The sequence below is a fragment of the Trachymyrmex cornetzi genome, unplaced genomic scaffold, assembly GCF_001594075.2.
Source record: "Trachymyrmex cornetzi isolate Tcor2-1 unplaced genomic scaffold, Tcor1.1 scaffold99, whole genome shotgun sequence".
NCBI classification, from domain to species: domain Eukaryota; kingdom Metazoa; phylum Arthropoda; class Insecta; order Hymenoptera; family Formicidae; genus Trachymyrmex; species Trachymyrmex cornetzi.
This window is the reverse complement of record NW_017300343.1, coordinates 326,882-344,825: the sequence shown is the minus strand read 5'-3', so window position 1 is coordinate 344,825 and position 17,944 is coordinate 326,882. Positions and strand designations below refer to the sequence as shown.

Sequence of the window (17,944 nt, the reverse complement as noted above, 5' to 3'; positions counted from 1 at the left end):
ATATTTTTTTTAAATTTATGAATATATTTTTTCTAATATTAGTTTTAATATTTTATTACAGTAACTTAATATATAACAAGAATAAGAAGAAAGCTTACCGGATTTTTTAATATAGTAAGAAAATTCTGTCTGTGATTTCGCAAAGCTTCTGTGAGTTCATGGTACTGAGGATCTTGAATATCAGGGACTGATATTATATATTTCTCAACAAGACTTTGCAATTCTTTATATGGAGTCCACATATCTTCTGTTGTTGCTGTTCTATCTATATAAGATAGAAATACTGTCTTAGATTTAAAAATATCATCAGTCGTAAATGTTGAAATATATATTGAATACATAAATATATATGATAAATAAAATCTTATTAATATATAATACATAAAATAAGCATCATTATGTTTAACTATTGCTACATGCATTAACTTTTGTAAATAAATGTATCTTATCTGCAAATAAAGCAGGCTTAGATAAACATATGTAATATTGTTTCGATTTATGAGAGATGTAAATTCCTTAATTTTTAATTATAATATATCATTACACAACTCGATTTTTTCGATATAATTTAAAGACTTGTTTTAAGGAGTTGAGAGGTTAAGCTTGTCATGCAATACAAGATAACAAATATTGAGAGGTTAAATTTGCCGCGTGTATATTCAAGTGCTATTGAAGTTACCTTCAGACATTTTTTTACACGTTACGAAACGACGTTACAGAAACAAGTTAGAAGTAACGAGACACTGTAATTAAGTGCAATGTAACCGTATAAATCTCATAAAATATAAAATACCGGTCGGTACCGGTTAGTCTGGCGGGAACGAGTCATAGGGTGAATTGGAGATCGAACACTGATATCAAGATAACTAGGGTGCGTTCCGTTCCTCGCATGATGCGCATAATGCATCGTTTATCCTTGTTGCTTACCCCGGATCTACAATAGGGTTTTAAACCTTAAGCCATAAGAAATGGGCGAATCACAGTCGCTTATTCTTCTCGGATTCGACTGTAATTGGTCAGTTTTTTACGGCATAAGGCATAAAACACCTATTGTAGATCCGGACTTACCAAATGTTAAACAAGGATGCATCATGCGCATCATGCGCGATACGGAACGCACCTTATGTCTGTTTTTTGTGGCTGAACTAGTGTACACTTTTGGAACTTAAAGTGAGGTAGATATACGTTTGATATTTGTTTAAAGCGAGAAAGAGAGTTCTAGAACAGTCTAGTGCAGGAACAGAAAACAGACCATATGGGTGTGATCCACTTAACGCTGCAAATACTTCATTGACCAATCAGAAGAAAGAATTTTACAAATTGACCAATCAAAGAACGCTTCGAAGCGTTTGTAGCGTCTAGAGTACTTATAAGGAGAGTATGGACATAAGACCGGAAGGACGCCATTGCTGGGACAGATAATTCGATTTCACGTTCGCGTATGTTTGTACTACTACCCATGAAACAGTGCTCACACCAATTCACAGATTCATCAACACATCGAAAAGGCCTACAAATGGCGCGACCAATCACGAGGGCGTCGCCCCTTATGTCCATACTCTCCTTATAGGTACTCTAGCAGCGTTAAGTGGACCGTGGTCTTAATCAGCCTAGTAACTGTAATGAAATAGAAAGAGATAGAAATAGTTCTATCTCTTTCTATTTCATTACAATTACTAGGCTGGTTAAGTAAACCGATGATGGTGAAAGTGGCCCTTAAGTGACCAAATTATCGACATTACAGTCATATAAAAATCTCCAAATTGACTGAACCAAATAAAAAATCCTTTTCCAGGATTAAAATAGACGCAAAATTATGAGGTGGTGTAATGGACTTTATACTAAAATCGAAAAAAAGTTAAATAAGTTTTTAATTTTTTTCGATTTTAGTATAAAGTCTACTGCACCATTTCTTAATTTTGCGTCTACTTTAATCTTATAAAAAGATTTTTAATTCCGTTCAGTCAATTCAGAGATTTTTATACGAAATGTTAAACTTAAAATTCTAAGGCCGGTATTCATAGTCGGTTTTTATTTTAAGACCGTCTTAAGTAATCTTAAGTCGCTAATGCGACCTTTTAATTGTGTGTGTGTGTGGTTCATGACATCTTAAGAATGTTTTTAAGATTATTTTAAATATAAGATCCAATTATGAATACCGGCTTATGAATTCTTAAAAATCTCACAATGTGATTGATGAATTAAAAAATTTATTTATCATTTCTTGTCACATCTTGTCTAATATTATATTCTTTTAACGTTTCGCTAATTTTTGAGAAATTAGATCCACAGGTTAATAATCTTTCAAATTAAAAATTTATAATTAAAGGTTTAAGGCCCGGTTGTTCCACCTTTTGGTAAATTTTACCTGTTGGTTAAGTAGCAAGATGATCCAATTACATGCGTGGCTTGCCAGATTTACCTAACAGATAAAATTTACCAAAAGGTGGAACAACCGGCCCTAAAGATCTTATTTCAAAGAAACTTTTTTTGGACTTTAATAACAACCGTTTCTTAGCTGTAAATAATAATTTTTTTGAAATTATACGCTTATATTTTTTTAGAATTTAAAGTTCTAAAATTAATATTTATTTATTAAATAAAAAAGAGACAGTATAAAAGACGTACGTAATTTAATTAATAAATCCATTGTGTGATAATAATGATCGGCAGATCAACGTATTTAATTGATTTGATATCTACAGATGACGTTAAAGTCATCTTCTTAAAATTCAAGCCGTTTGATCGTCTTCAGATTGTATGGATCATAATCTATGACTTTTTCTTTTGGAACAAATTGTCTGGCGTTTCTGTTATTATTTAAATGGCCACGTTGTGTTTACGCATTTGTTGTATAAAGTAATTTCGTAAGTTTCTCCCGAACTTTTGGAAGCCGTTGACACATCGCTTAAATATATATACGATACGGAAGAGTAAAATATGCGAATCGACGTATACGTATGTCACCGGCCGGTAATTTTGTGTACGTGGTCAGTGATGAATCTACCCGGCATTGTTTGCGGTTGCATGTGCGTTGTTAGAGGTGTGTCAAACACCCGAAAATTAGGGAGCGTGTGTTTATTTCAGAACGGAAACGCTCGTCGTTTGCATTTCACTCGGCGTTTTATTCCGTCAATGCGATTATAACCTCCTCGAGTAATAACGGACATGTGTTCAGATTGCATGCGAATTAGATATATAGAACTACCTGTTATTGTCGCTTAAAAATTTTATTTATCTATCTCTTACTATACACTACGCAATACCTCTCTAATTGACAATAGCAATGCATCTAGACAGCGTGCATATATAAAAGACGTTATAAAGACGTTTTCCGAGACACATCTAAAAGATACCTAAAGAACATCATAAAAAGAAATCTTCTAGACATATGGCACTTTTCAGCAAGAGCTAGAGGATGCTTTCCAGTATAAATAGACAATACTGTCTAATACAGTGTACAATTCCATGTTTTCCAACTATAACACAAGTTAATACAAGGACATAAATATGTTTACCTCTCTTTCTTTAAAATAATAACAAAATCTAGGCTATTGAGAGTTGGCGCGGAAGGTGCGCAAAAATTTTTTAACAAGTAAAATTGTTACTTCATTTGATGTACAAATGTTTTTATTTAAAAAAGTTAACACAAATGTACACAGCTAAAATACCAGGTGTTTTCCAACAAGAGATACAGATGACAAAGTAGGTATAATACAAAATCATTATATCCTTGTTTACCAATGTTAAACAAAGATGAAATGATCACTGTATTGTACTATATCTCTTGCAGAAAAACACCAGCTGTGTTATATCATTGTCTTATATCACTTCATGAATACCAAATTTTTATATTTCATTATCATTTATTTTTTTTAAAATAGTACTCTGATAAAAGATTTTAAGCTTGTATTTGGATGTATTTAGACAAGTATATGAGACCTTCTTTTGTTTTACTTTGATAGTAAAATAAAAAAGCTAAGCATTGTTTTAGCTATAAGTCAACACTATATTATTGTGTCATACAGTATGTGATTGTTCCATGGCATCTACAGTGTAACAATGATTATTTTATCTTTGTTTAACATTGATAAACAATAAGATATAATAATTGACTGTGTTACACTGTATCTATGTCTCTTGTTGAAAAGTACTGAATGCATGTTGTTTAGGATATGCCAACACACAAGTGTATATAGAGGAAGGATGGTTTAAAGGAGCTTTGATTTATTTGCAGATTGATGCTGTAAGATACAGGATTTATTTTATTTAAAATTACTGTGCACTTTTCTGCATTGACATGGCGACGTTACTAAAGACAAGGGGATTGCGTATGACGGCGCAGAAGCAAGAAACACTTTTGAAGTTAACTGTGCTTTCCTTAGCAGCAATTTTATGTAGGTTTATTATTACCTTTGTAGTTTAATTTATCAGATAAAGAAATGTTAATTAGTTATATTCAATCATCTTTATATTACAATATTTTTTCCAGCATTTGCAACACGTTTGTTCTCAGTACTAAGATTTGAAAGTGTTATTCATGAATTTGATCCGTATTTCAATTATCGCACCACAAAATATTTAGCTGAAAATGGATTCTACAGTTTTCACAATTGGTTTGATGATCGCGTTTGGTATCCACTTGGCAGGATAATAGGAGGTATTGATTGTGTGCTTATAAATTTTGATACGGATTCTCTCAGAAAAGAAGGAAGGATTTAATATTTTAAATATTAATTTTGTAGGAACCATATATCCTGGTTTGATGATAACTTCTGCAGCATTATATCGTATCTCGTGGTTATTTAATATCACACTAGATATACGCAACATTTGTGTCTTCCTCGCTCCATTGTTTTCAAGTTTAACAACAATTATTACCTATCTGCTTACCAAAGAATTAAAGGTATAGTTTATATTTTTATTGATTATACAGAGCATAGCATTTTATTTGAAGCAAGATGTAACAGCATTCTATTCATGTTCAATTTATCTTTTTAGGATTCAGCATCAGGCCTATTCGCAGCTGCAATGATTGCAATTGTACCTGGTTATATATCTCGGTCAGTCGCAGGTTCTTATGACAATGAAGGCATAGCGATTTTTTGTATGCTGTTTACATACTACATGTGGATTAAAGCTGTGAAAACAGGAGCGATATGTTGGGCTACGTGCGCTGCACTGGCTTACTTCTATATGGTGTCTTCTTGGGGCGGATATGTCTTTCTAATTAATTTGATTCCATTGCATGTGCTGACGTTGATGGTGACTGGCAGATTTTCTCACAGGATATACATTGCATATAGTATTTTGTATTGTTTAGGAACCATTTTATCTATGCAGATCTCATTTGTTGGTTTTCAACCTGTTCAGAGTTCCGAGCACATGCTTGTAAGTTGTGATAATATTTTTAATAAGGCATTATTAAAAAAGTGAATGTTAGTATTTGACTTGAAATGTAAAATTTTATTTTTTGGCCATTTTTCTTAGGCATTAGGTGTTTTTGGCCTCTGTCAAATTCATGCATTAGTAGATTATTTGCGGAGTAAATTATCTCAAAAGGAATTTGAGATATTATTCCGTGCTCTGCTTGCTGTGGTGATTACAACGTCATGTGTAGTTGGTGGTATTTTAACCATCACAGGTACTGATCATGTATCTTTTTAATTATATATATAAAACATTTTACATTCATGTTATATATTGCTTAATTTTTTTTAAGGAAAAATATCACCATGGACTGGACGCTTTTATTCCTTGCTCGATCCATCTTATGCAAAAAATCATATTCCAATAATTGCTTCAGTTTCGGAACATCAACCAACATCATGGAGTTCCTTCTACTTTGATCTGCAGATTCTTGTATTTTTATTCCCATCAGGCTTATACTTCTGTTTTTCTAAGCTAACAGACTCGAATATTTTCTTAATTTTGTATGGAGTTACTAGTTTATATTTTGCAGTAAGTAAAAGTATACAAGATTATACTGTAATTTTACATATTTATACATATATATACATTTTTACATATTCATTTTTTATTAAATATTACATTACATTTAAATAATGTTTTACATTTAAATATTTTAGGGAGTGATGGTACGTTTAATGTTAGTACTTGCTCCAGTAATGTGCATTTTGGGTGGAATTGGAGCGTCTTCTTTATTAGTTACTTACATGAAGCAAGTAGAAAGTGGAAAAGTTGTCGATAAGAAAGCCAAGAAATTTGAGAGTAATTATATCTTGAGGAGTGAGGTAAGCTTCTAATATTTCGAAAAATTAGATATGTCTAAGATAAGATATTTAGACATAGCAAAAGTAAATTAAGAATGTATAGAAATAAAAGACACATTTTCAGATCGCCTCATTTTTCATCATAGTAATGTCTGTACTCTTCTTGTCTTATACCTTTCACTGCACGTGGGTTACAGCAGAAGCTTACAGCTCGCCTAGTATTGTATTATCTGCACGGTCGCCTGATGGTGGACGAATGATTTTTGACGATTTTAGAGAAGCATATTATTGGCTACGTATGAACACACCCGAGGTAAACATTGTTAATCACTTTCCTGTGTTATTTCAAATGCAAACGATTAAATATCTGGATTATAAATTCAAGTCTTTATTTAAAAGATGATATACTGAATAACAGTTTGTTAGAAAATTAAATAAAAATTGCGTATTGAAATAAAAAAGAACATGTGGAATTGAAAAATGAAAAGGAAACATACATTAAAATAAATTATACATTCTATCTTCTTTTCAGAATGCTAAAATAATGTCTTGGTGGGATTACGGGTATCAGATAACTGCGATGGCAAATCGTACTATTTTAGTAGACAATAATACATGGAATAATACGCACATATCAAGAGTCGGTCAAGCAATGGCCAGTTCCGAGGAAAAGGCTTACGAAATTATGAGAGAATTAGATGTCAACTATGTTCTTGTGATTTTTGGAGGACTCACTGGCTACTCATCAGATGGTGAATATAATCTAACATGATTATTTTAATATTTTACTTTTAATTTATTGTTTTAAAAACGAGTTAACAATTTATATCATTCCTTTATCTTTTGTAAATCAAAGTATGAAATGAGAATTAGGATTGAACCTAGAATCTACGAATTGATCGCTTTCATGTCACATTAATTACTTTAATATTTAAACTATTGACAAATCTAACTATTCAGATTGATAAAAATTTCTATACATTATATTGTAAAAAATTAACATTAATCATGTATTTTAATTAGATATAAATAAGTTCCTATGGATGGTGCGTATTGGTGGTAGTACGGAAAAAGGAAAGTCCATAACCGAGTGGGATTATTATAACTCCGCAGGCGAATTCCGAGTAGATAAAGAGGGATCTCCAATTTTGCTCAATTGTCTCATGTACAAAATGTGTTATTACAGATTTGGTCAAGTCTATACCGAAGGCGGTAAGATTTCTTTGCTTTATTAAAACTGCAGTTCATATATCAGTTTTGTAATTATTTTCGTGTCATTCAACTTTTTAAATAGGCAAGCCTTCAGGTTATGACAGAGTAAGGAACATGGAGATTGGAAACAAAGATTTTGAATTAAATACATTGGAAGAAGCATATACGACAGAACATTGGCTTGTGCGAATTTACAAAGTGAAAGATCTACGAAACAGAGGGGCTTAAAAGTAATCTGACACTGGTATTGCATAGACAAAAATCTTTTTATATTAACGTTCAGTTATGTGAGTTTCGCGACAGTCACTGCGGAAATTAATACATATACATATATATGTATTATTGCTCATCGCATTGCAATTGAAATTTTTATAAATGAAATGTGAAGATGAACAATAGCATTAATATAAATATTGCTGTACGCAATTTATTAGAATTTTGAAAGATATCTAATATACATTTCGGCAGCATCCTTAAAAACCATCACATAATATTGTGAGTAACATGATTATTAGAATACTGCATTTGTTTATGAACGTTAGCATATACCTATGCTTTAAATATAGAAGAGTTGTTTCTCTATAATAAATATTTCGCATTCAATGCGCTATAATTGTCAAACGATTATATTATCTAAAGCAGTGATGCGCAATCTTTTTTTAAGAATCATTTTTAGAAAGCTATTTTCAGAAATAGATAAAATATTACGGGTCGTATAATGTTTATTTTGTTTGTATAAAATATACTTTTTATATTTTTTATATTTTCGGTTATGAGTCGGTGGGCCGCAGATTGTGCGTCACTGGTTTAAAATATCTTCGTTATCTGTGAATGAATTATGTTGGAAATGAATATGTCATAAAGTTTATATAATTATTTCTTATGGAAACATAGGTACAGTCAAGAATATTAAATCAATTATATTAAACCGCTAAGGAAATACAAGTTATGTTATATTTACTTACTTAATTATACATTACAGCCTAAATATAGCGAATATAAACGAAATAATGCAATTAGATTGCATTATTTAGGCCAATTGAAATGTATAAACATAAAAAATGAACAAATAGGAGGCATATGTTTTATATTTTTTATTCTATATATTTAACAGACAGTAAAACTTAAAACTTAAGAATTAGCACACAAATACTTGAATAAATGTCTTTTATTTCAAGGCTAATTTAGATGCATCGTGTTACTCTTTAATTCCATATATATTATAACATTATTTATACAAGCTATCTTAAAAATTCTAGCTCGATATTTTCAATCACTTTAACAAAGATAGGAATGCCTATTTCGTTTAAATAATCGTTTAAAGCTGCATTGTGGAATTTACATTCCTAGCGTTGTGTAATTATCTTCTGATGGACCACAAAGGATCCAATTGACTCAAGGGATCAATGACTCTGCCATTAGATTTTTCTTGTGACGCTAAACTTTTACTCGACGTGCTATCGTTTGTTAAAATTGTTTGTGTTTTTCCTAAAATAAAAAAATTTAGATATATATATTTTTTTAAAAATTGAAATAACTACTGATGCTCGACAAGTTGTTTGTTTAAAATTAATATTAAAATCAATTTACAATATTTTTGATAATTGCGTACCTGATTGTTCAGAATCAGGACGTTGCATTCCTACCCCGAGATTATGAAGAAAATCATCCGAAGGATGGCATTGTAATTTTCGCGATGTTTTTTCCTTGTTCCCTTTGAATCCATCTAAATTGTCAAATGTGGCTCGAGTAGAGGATAAAATACCGCCTGAAATGAAACAATATATTACTGGAATTATTTTATTAAAGGTATCATGAGAAATTATTTCACTTACGTTTCATTAAGATGTCCTGAGCGTGGTACAATACGAGTCTGTATGCAAATAATAACGATTCCTTATTTACGACTTGTTTGCGACATTTCGCAAGGCCTTTAAAAACTAACGGTACATCTACGATTCCACAATCAGCTCGTATGTGACATACAGTCGCAGCGGCTACTAAAAATAGACTGCTCAACGAACCGCCATCTAAACAATGTACAATTACCGGCTTAGGAGAACAGCGTCTTAATGCCTGCTCTGTCATTACATCGCTTGAAAATGCAAGTATAGCACCTGGACTACTCGGAAAACCACTGAAAAAGTCAGAAGTGTTAACCGCTGTACGTGTACTTTTAGTACATAGTATTTAGTACAAAGTATTTCAATTACAGAGTTAACTTACTTTGAAGGCCACACAAGAAATTGCATGTGTACAATAACTCTCTCAGATTTCTTTTTATTATGTTGAATAGAAAGAGTTCTTTGAATATAAGTTGTATGATTAACTATCTTTTTTAGTGAAATAGTAAAATTTCCTACATCTAAGTTATCCTCTTCACTTATGGGCCAGTATAATTCTCCATTCAACTATGATGAAAGATTATTATTAGAGTATACAAATTTTAAAAAGTGTTGTAATAAAAAAATACAATATAATTTATACGAAAAATGTCAATATATAGCATTTTTCAGTTTCTTAATTTATGTTACAGAATATATATTATTTTTATATAGGTACAAACCTGAGCATCAGATGCTAAGCATGCAATAACTTCACTCTCTTGTTCCCAGACCATCGTCCAAAAAACATCTAATTTATCTATTAAAGGTGTTTGAGTTATAATAAATGCTGTGGGTATCCACTGTGTGATTTCCATAATGTGAGATGCATTTATGTATGATGAAATATCCGATGACGATATTTGCACACGTGTTGTGTCGTATGGAATATAATCAATTGTTCGATTTTCAGACGAGTGAGCTAACGCTACAGTGATTGACTGTTTTCCATTTTCTCGTTCCTAAAAAAGAAAAGATTTTTATAAACTTGAACTTATTTACGTAGATTCTTAAAAATAGCTACATAATCAAGTTCTTCACTTGTAGAATATTAACGGAATTTATTTTAAACTTACTTCGAAATCTTGAACTTCTTTCCATTTGATATCAAGATTTGTTGCTCCACTTAAAGTTTTTACGAGTAAACTATCTACAAATTTTTCGTATTTTTCAACGTCATTAATGAACTTTTGTAATGCTGCTGGTTCTCCTAAGGGATCTTTTTTCGGTTGAACATCATTGTACCACGTATCCCATACAATTTGTAAGTTCTCATGATCATTTTTGTCTTCAGTGAGAGTTGCAACTTCTTGTTCAGTTTTACAAGATTTGTCTTGTTCGCTTTTTTCTACCTTATCATCTTCCGCAGTGTCAGCTGTTATTGCTTCCTCTTTTTTCTGTACTGTGGAAAGAGGTTTCACTTCTGGCACAAGAGGTGCATGATTTATAGTAATGTCGAGGTCAGAAAGAAGATCGACATTTGATTTCGGTTCCTCGGATTTGGTAGTGAGCTTCATCGGATTAGCACTTGTTGTTGTGTTTGTTCCATTATTGACGGCTTGCATGTACGTCTGATTATAATTAGTGTAATTTTCAGGTCTTGTTACTGAACCAGCTAAAACAGAATGATCTAAAATGACGATATAACTCTACACATAAAAAAACACAATGTCGATAGAAAGATGTAATATACCTTGACCCTGCATTTGAAGACCATAAGGCGTGGTGTAGTACGTATCATTTCCTGTTTGAGATTGATAAACTTGACTGTATTGCGAGGATAGCGTTTGACTAACCACAGCATTATTGCCCGCGTTCGTGTATCGTGCATTTATTTCTTGCTGCTGATAAATGCCACTGGCCGTAACATCAGAGGATGTTACTGAAACCATTGCCTCCAACGTTTGAGAAGTCTGTGTACCTTGAGGATTAGATGCGTAAGTATAGCCCTGCGCCTGATTAACAGGATTATACGTGTATGCCATTGTATTGCCTCCATGTGCGTTTTGCATGTAGGCATAATTTTGGTCCTGCGAATAATTTGGATACTGCACGTATCCCGAATAAGGAACTTGTTGCGAATATTGATACGATTGTGAGTAACTTTGCACCGTCGTCGGTTTCGCATGGCTCTGTATTATTTCCGAACTACTCGAGCTATTTATGTAAGCATATGTGTTGGACGTGTCTCCAGGTAGCATGCTGGTCTGTTCGTATGGCGCACCAGTGGTACCATGCTGATAATTCTGATAAGTATTTGGATAATTTGAAGCTACAGTGTTCATTTGCACTTGTGTGCCGTATGCGGCATATGTTTTATCCGTGTAATTCTGTTTACTCGGTTCTGTACCAGTCTGTTGTGAATACTGGACAGGATTAACACCGTGTAAACTCGGAGAGTATGTCACCGAGGCTTCATTTGTTGATGGTATAGAATGTACAGATTGATTGCTCGTACTTGGTTGCTGCGATTGCATATATTGCGTTGGAGGAACGACAGTTATGTCGTATGTACTTTGAGTATACGGGACGTGTTGAGCTTGCAGTTCCGTTGGATTGTAATACGTGGTATTCTGATAGTTTTGCGAATATGTGATTTCGGATTGAGCAGTCTGAGGGAGTGAGTAATTCTGCGTCAATGTATTGTCCTTTGCTGGCATCGTTTCTTGAGATCTAACAGCGTTTTGACCACTGTGAAACATTTCTTGATTTAAAATTGTCTTTTGTTGATTATTATATAGTTGAGTTTGTTGCACAATGTTGTAAGAAGTTTGCCCTTGGCCATCAACCGTCGACACGGTGCTGTTTACTACTGCAGCTTCGATGGTAGAAACAGGCATTTGCGGTACTGGTTGAATATGCGTGGACGTCTCAGCCGTTCCGCTCTTAACTGTAACTTTCTCTTGATTGGGAACATACGGTGTTGTAATGTTATAGCTGTTATATCCCGTTGGTGATTGATAAGCGTCATACTGCAAAGTATTGGAAACATTGTAATTAGAAGAGATGTCGCAGAATTTGTCTTGGCTGGTAGCTGCGGGTAGAGTTTGTCCATTAGGTAGATAGGAACTAGCAGGATATTGTACACTCGAATTAGATACACTTGCAGTTGACGTGGATAGAGTTGGTTGTTGATACACATTCGTAGTGTTCGTAATGGTCGGTAAGTAATTCTGACTTAAGATGCTATTAGCAACCGGATTTTCATAATAAGTCTGTGTACCATACGGATATGGAGAGCTTGTTCTATAATCAGCGTACGTTGCAGGATAATAATGTTGTGGTGACTTCACAGCCGAGGACGGAATTTCCGATACGGGTATTGTACTTGGAGATTGAATTACATTTTTATTTCCCATGTCAGTTGTTAATGATTTCGAATCCATTTGCATCGATGCAACATGTCCTTTATACAAGTTATAATATGGATTTTGATAACCAGTGCCGCTTTCCACTCTGTTGTTCAAATAATCCTTCAGCTTCAGGCCATTACCTGATCGAGGACGTGCTTGGTCGTAAGTCGATGGTATTGTTGCGTCGACTTTCTCGTACGTATTCTTATTGTCCTGTGCAAGTATTTGTTCTCGTTCTTCTTCTTGCACTTTACATGTACTTTTAACTCGCTGTAATAGCTTTGAAACATTTATTTCTAATTTTCTATAAAATTCTAAGCCTTTGCTCGATTTCGCTAGCAAATCCTCATATGCGTCATAAGAATTGATTAAAGAAGATATGATCATTTCTCTACGTTTCAATACTTCCTCCACACTTTTACGTACATTAGCAGTCTGTGCATACGCGTCCGTTAGAGCTGCTAATATATTATCTTGTGCAGCAAGATTTTGTTCTATCAAGCTCACCTGCAATCCAATATTAAACTCTTTTATTCAATATTTACGTATTAGAAAATATGAAATAATTTAAACAAAGTTTTACTGACCAAACTTTGATGCTTGTTAAGTTGGTCCGCAAATAAACGATCCAGAGAGACAGATTCAGACGTAGCCGTCACCAGTAAGCGCGTTAAATCATCTCGAACAATTTGATCTCGTAATTTGGTAAGCAAATCAAGTCTCTGCATTCGCATTTCATCTACTTTATTTAAAACACGTTTCAACTCTTTAGTCTGCATTTTTTCTATTTCTTTAGCTTGCGATTTTTCAGAACCTTGATCTACAAGTATTGAAAGAATAAATTCATTTGCTAAACTCAAATTTAATAAGTTATATAAATTATTATAATTACTTTATGGTATAGTAACGATATATAAATATTATTTTACATAAAAAATTTATATGAAAATTACCTGGAAGGCAAACGTTTGGTGAAGGAATTTGGGCCATTAAATCAGCTAATGGCTGCGCGAGAATTTTTAAATTTTTTACATGCATTGTTACTGCTTTATGAAGAGCTTGATTACTCTCAGAAGCCTTGTTGTGTGCTTCCTCATATTTCTTAGATTCTCTAGTTAAATCTGTTGCCACTATCGATGGTGGCCTTTTACCTACTGCATCTTGATATTGCTTTTCCCTGTAAAAAATAAAATTTATTTTCTAACTGTAATTAAATAGTCAATAATTGCATTCGGCAGGAAAAGCATTTACAATTGTAAGATTTTTTTAATATGATTGGTTTATATATTTAAATCTAAAAGAAAGACCAATTATATTAAAGAATTTTACAACAGCTGTAAAGCTGCTTTTTTTGCTAAACGCAACCAATAACATCAGAGGCTTAAAACTTTTAACAAGAGCAAAAGATGATTAATTCATACTTTTGTTCCTCTTCCAATAAAAATTTTGATATTTCTTTTAATACTTTTTCCACATCTTGGCTTGTTTCAGATAATTTTCCCATAATATCTACTAAATCTTGAATAACATGTTGTTTAGCATTAAGCGCAGCACATCGTTCGAGTAATTCTTCCGGGAGAGGTGAACATTCCCATTCCGAAGCTTGCGTATCAGGATCCCAAAAATTCATATGTTCTAGCTTCAATGAAGTAAGATAAGTATTAAGATATTGATCTTTTTCATCAATCTTTGCTCCGATAAAACGTAATATTTTGGCTTTTTCTTCCGAATAAAGAGAATTAGCTTCGTGTACTTTCATAGGAACAAATCTGTGAAAGGAAACATTAATATTAAATTCTTAAAGGAATATGTAATATTCTACACAAAAGAAAAATACAATAGAAAAAAATAATTTTATTATTTATATTGTTAACTTAAGAATAAAGAATTAAACTATTTGTAAATGTAATAACAAGAATATGAAATATAATTACGAAATATAATTACCTTGCAAATATATCTTGTCCTGATACCTCTGGGTCATTTATGTTAATCGGTATTCCTTTAACTAAAGACGCGCCTTTCACTGCAGGAAGGCTTTCTTTTTCAGGCACTTCTTCGTGATAAATAAAATCGTTCTCATTTTTAGCGGCTTTTCTCTTGCCTTCAATTACATCATTGGTAAATGTGAGCGATTCTTCCACTGCGGCTTTTTCCTCTTTGACGTTTGCAGAATCGTAAATCATATGTGCCTCATTAAGAGATGCTAACGCAGCATTATAAAAAGCTACTCGCTCTCCCATTTTCCTTTGTTCCTCCGCAGAAAGGCCTTGATAAAGATACGTAACAGCCATATGATACGCTTTTTTAAATTTGACATAGCGTTTCCAGCTCTACAAAAATTTAGATTAATTACTTAATTTCATTTTATAAAACTATATTCAAATTCATAAAAATGTATAAAGTAACTCAAGTATATAGATTATGATTTATCTCACCTTATAAATTTTATTACCCACAGTATCGGATATAGTTCCATCTTCACCTCCACCTTGCTCCAACGTGGTTAAGGCCATAGTAAAGTAATCTACTATTTGCTTTGCAACTTTTGCTACATAATACATAAATCTTGTACAATGACAGACAGAGCTAAACAGTTGTTATTATAACAATTGATTTATAAAACTGACAGTGGATGAAACATACCTACAATTGTCGGCTTGCGATTATCCAACATGCTCTTTTCCAATATACACTCTTGAGCTTGTGCTAAGGAAAGCTGATGCATAAATGTCATTAATTCTGGTGATAGATCAATACCAGACGGTTGAGGAAAACTATTTTTCAGGTGTTCAAACGCCCATGCTGCACATTGGAAATGAGTACAAGCCATTTTCATTCCGTCTGCACTGTTTCTTTCCACCTGTGCGCCCAACTGGGTGTGCATTGCTCCAATATTGTATAAAATCGATATAATTTCAAAACGAATGCTTGCCAATGAACACACCAAGTTTGCGTAAGCGTCTCTCCTAAAAAAAAAGTGGTTTAAGAGAAACAAATCAATAGTTGTCAATTCATATGCAATTTAACTAAATCTGAGCACTTCTTTTTAAAAAAATTAAATTAAACATAAACGTTTCTACAAAAAAAAAAAAAACATTGTGCAATTTAACAGAAACAAATTCATAGTCACCAATTTATATACAATTAGATAAATGTTAGATAATTAATCTTCATAAAGTATAATAGAAAATATGGGATTTTATACCACGTAAATGTAACAGCAGCAGGACCATCTTTGTACATGGGAAATCTGCTTTGAAGAAAATGCAACTGGCAATAATATTGCTTTAACGTAGTAACTACAGCCATGTCGAGTGGGTGTTCCATAACTACCATCGTGCGTAGGGCTTCCAACTTTCGTATTTCTTCGTTGTATGACTCAGGTTCCTCATTGTAAAAATCTTGTATGTACTGAAAGAAGAAAGAAAAACAGTATACAAGCAAAGCAAAGCCACAGAGATGTTCAAGAGACGACGGTGGTGACAAGTTGTTTTTATCACTTTGACATTCCACAATGGATTTCTAACGACAAAACATATAATAAAGATTGACTAATTAGATATAAAAGTAAAAAGAGACAAACTCGCAAGGTTCGTACCTGTTTGAGCTTCGGACCAAAAGTAGTCCGCTCTGTACTAACTTTTAGTTGGAACCATATCATTGGTAATCTCGGCACTGCCTCCATGTCGGCTTATTTTCCTCACTTTATCAAACTTGTCGGACGTTGACAGTCGGTCATCTGTCAAACTTGTCGGAGGTCGAGGATCCAATCAAGAACATACACTCTCCGTTACGTACTACATATAAGTATGTACGAATAATGAAGGATTACCGTCTCTTTGAGGAGCATACGCAATTGAGACTTGACGACGACAGTTCTTGTCAGTTCCTGTTCATGGAAGCGAGGTCGCTCGACAGGTTCGAGAAACTTATTCTGGAGCGGGAATTCCAAAAATGTAATGGAGAATTGTAACGATAGTAACGCACCTTGTCGCAAAGAAATAAGGATATACATTCTCACATTCTAGAAAATTAACACATGAAGAACAAACGTAACATCGAGAGATTTATTTTGAAGACTTTGCAAAATTTTCGGTGGTGTAAAGAAAAATTACATGAACGAAACGCTATGAGAATCGTTAAAATTATAGTTTGTTTTACGTAACATATAAAAGAACTCAATTTATTATTAAATATATAAAATATGTCACGAAGTTCGAAAAAGAAAAAAATAAAGTAATATTTTAGATTTATTCCTTTTGTGCGCGTGACCGAACTTTTTGTACTTTTCATTTTTTTTTCTTCGACATTGGATTATATATTTAATTCATTTTAAGTAATATAAGTAACTACAAAAAGCAGATTATTGAAAAATGTCAATTTTTATTTTTTTCTTGAGAGATGCTATCTATTGAAGATTTGATAAAACTGAACAAGGACAATTCATGTTTGTAATCCTAGATGGCGTCAAACCAACTAAATTTTGTTTTTCTTCTTGCACGCCATCTATCAGAAAATTTTTAAACTTTTACATGGGTAATATATTAAAGAAGGGTAGATGGCGCCAAAGTAACCTTTTTAAAAAAATCAAATAAATTCCTAACTAACGTTAATTGTATGACTACAAGAAATATATATGATATATAAGATCATCATGTATGATTCAGAATATTTTATATATACAATATTGTATATGCTCAATAAAAGAAATGCGTTTATTCACTTATATGTAATTAAAGTTTTTTCTTTATTTACTTATATGTAATTAAAAATTATTTCTTTATCTATTATAAAATTTAATATATTTATTTAATAGAAAAATTTAATAGAAAATTAATTATTTATTTATTATATACAATTAAGATTTCTAAAACGTGGTGGCATAATTTCAGGAATAAATTATGGAAGCATAATGAAGATAATTCGTATAATATTTGTTGCGTTTGATTTTGTTTTTAAATTATAAGCTGTTCTGTATTTCAATAGTTCTCGTTACATAGTATAATCGCGATTTCACGCAGCTGTTTGCTGTACTTCATACCTCATATGTGACTTTACTGCAGATTATTTGTAAATACTAAATGTAAGCAATGTTCAGCGATAACTCTAAGTAGGAAAAAAAAATGATATATTATAACAACGTTAGCTAACAGCATTTTAATTAAAAGCAATATTTTTAATTTAATAACAATATCGTGAAATTTTTTAAAAATTTGTTTCATTAATATTGTTATTAAATAATATATTAACAAGATTATTT

General features: G+C 32.4%; 3 protein-coding genes across 7 annotated transcripts in view; 1 reads left to right on the top strand and 2 right to left on the bottom strand.

The window, feature by feature from the left end:
- The window catches only part of Nup205 (nuclear pore complex protein Nup205), a 7,233-nt gene extending 6,396 nt beyond the window's left edge, over positions 1-837 (bottom strand). The window contains exons 1-2 of the mRNA XM_018521542.1: positions 680-837; positions 99-265 (exon numbers count right to left, since the gene is read on the bottom strand). Coding sequence (XP_018377044.1) covers positions 99-265; positions 680-689 — 177 coding nt within the window. The 5' untranslated portion in view covers positions 690-837. The remainder of the gene's footprint in view (positions 1-98; positions 266-679) is intronic.
- A 1,935-nt stretch (positions 838-2,772) lies between these two features.
- On the top strand, positions 2,773-7,829 carry Stt3A (catalytic subunit 3A of the oligosaccharyltransferase complex). 4 transcript variants are annotated; one of them, XM_018521564.1, is made up of 12 exons: positions 2,773-2,867; positions 4,238-4,397; positions 4,493-4,660; positions 4,746-4,906; positions 5,002-5,391; positions 5,491-5,644; positions 5,723-5,961; positions 6,090-6,254; positions 6,358-6,546; positions 6,766-6,985; positions 7,257-7,445; positions 7,528-7,673. In XM_018521564.1, exons 2-12 carry the CDS (start codon positions 4,301-4,303, stop codon positions 7,671-7,673), a joined length of 2,118 nt encoding a protein of 705 aa, XP_018377066.1. In that variant the 5' UTR covers positions 2,773-2,867; positions 4,238-4,300. The 4 variants fall into 4 exon arrangements, with proteins under 4 accessions (XP_018377066.1, XP_018377065.1, XP_018377064.1 ...); XM_018521563.1 differs by having other exon boundaries at positions 2,773-2,983; XM_018521562.1 differs by having other exon boundaries at positions 2,773-2,990.
- A 394-nt stretch (positions 7,830-8,223) lies between these two features.
- On the bottom strand, positions 8,224-16,618 carry mop (tyrosine-protein phosphatase non-receptor type protein myopic). Of its 2 annotated transcripts, none has more exons than XM_018521558.1 (15): positions 16,283-16,618; positions 15,890-16,095; positions 15,328-15,650; positions 15,120-15,232; positions 14,629-15,014; positions 14,103-14,450; positions 13,635-13,858; positions 13,269-13,501; positions 11,022-13,188; positions 10,405-10,958; positions 10,012-10,290; positions 9,672-9,856; positions 9,281-9,582; positions 9,058-9,213; positions 8,224-8,933 (listed from the first exon to the last, which is right to left on the bottom strand). In XM_018521558.1, the coding sequence occupies exons 1-15, from the start codon at positions 16,367-16,369 to the stop codon at positions 8,806-8,808; spliced, it is 5,691 nt and encodes a 1,896-aa protein (XP_018377060.1). In that variant the 5' UTR covers positions 16,370-16,618; the 3' UTR covers positions 8,224-8,805. The 2 variants fall into 2 exon arrangements, with proteins under 2 accessions (XP_018377060.1, XP_018377061.1); XM_018521559.1 differs by having other exon boundaries at positions 10,405-10,943.
- Between the last annotated feature and the right edge of the window lie 1,326 nt (positions 16,619-17,944).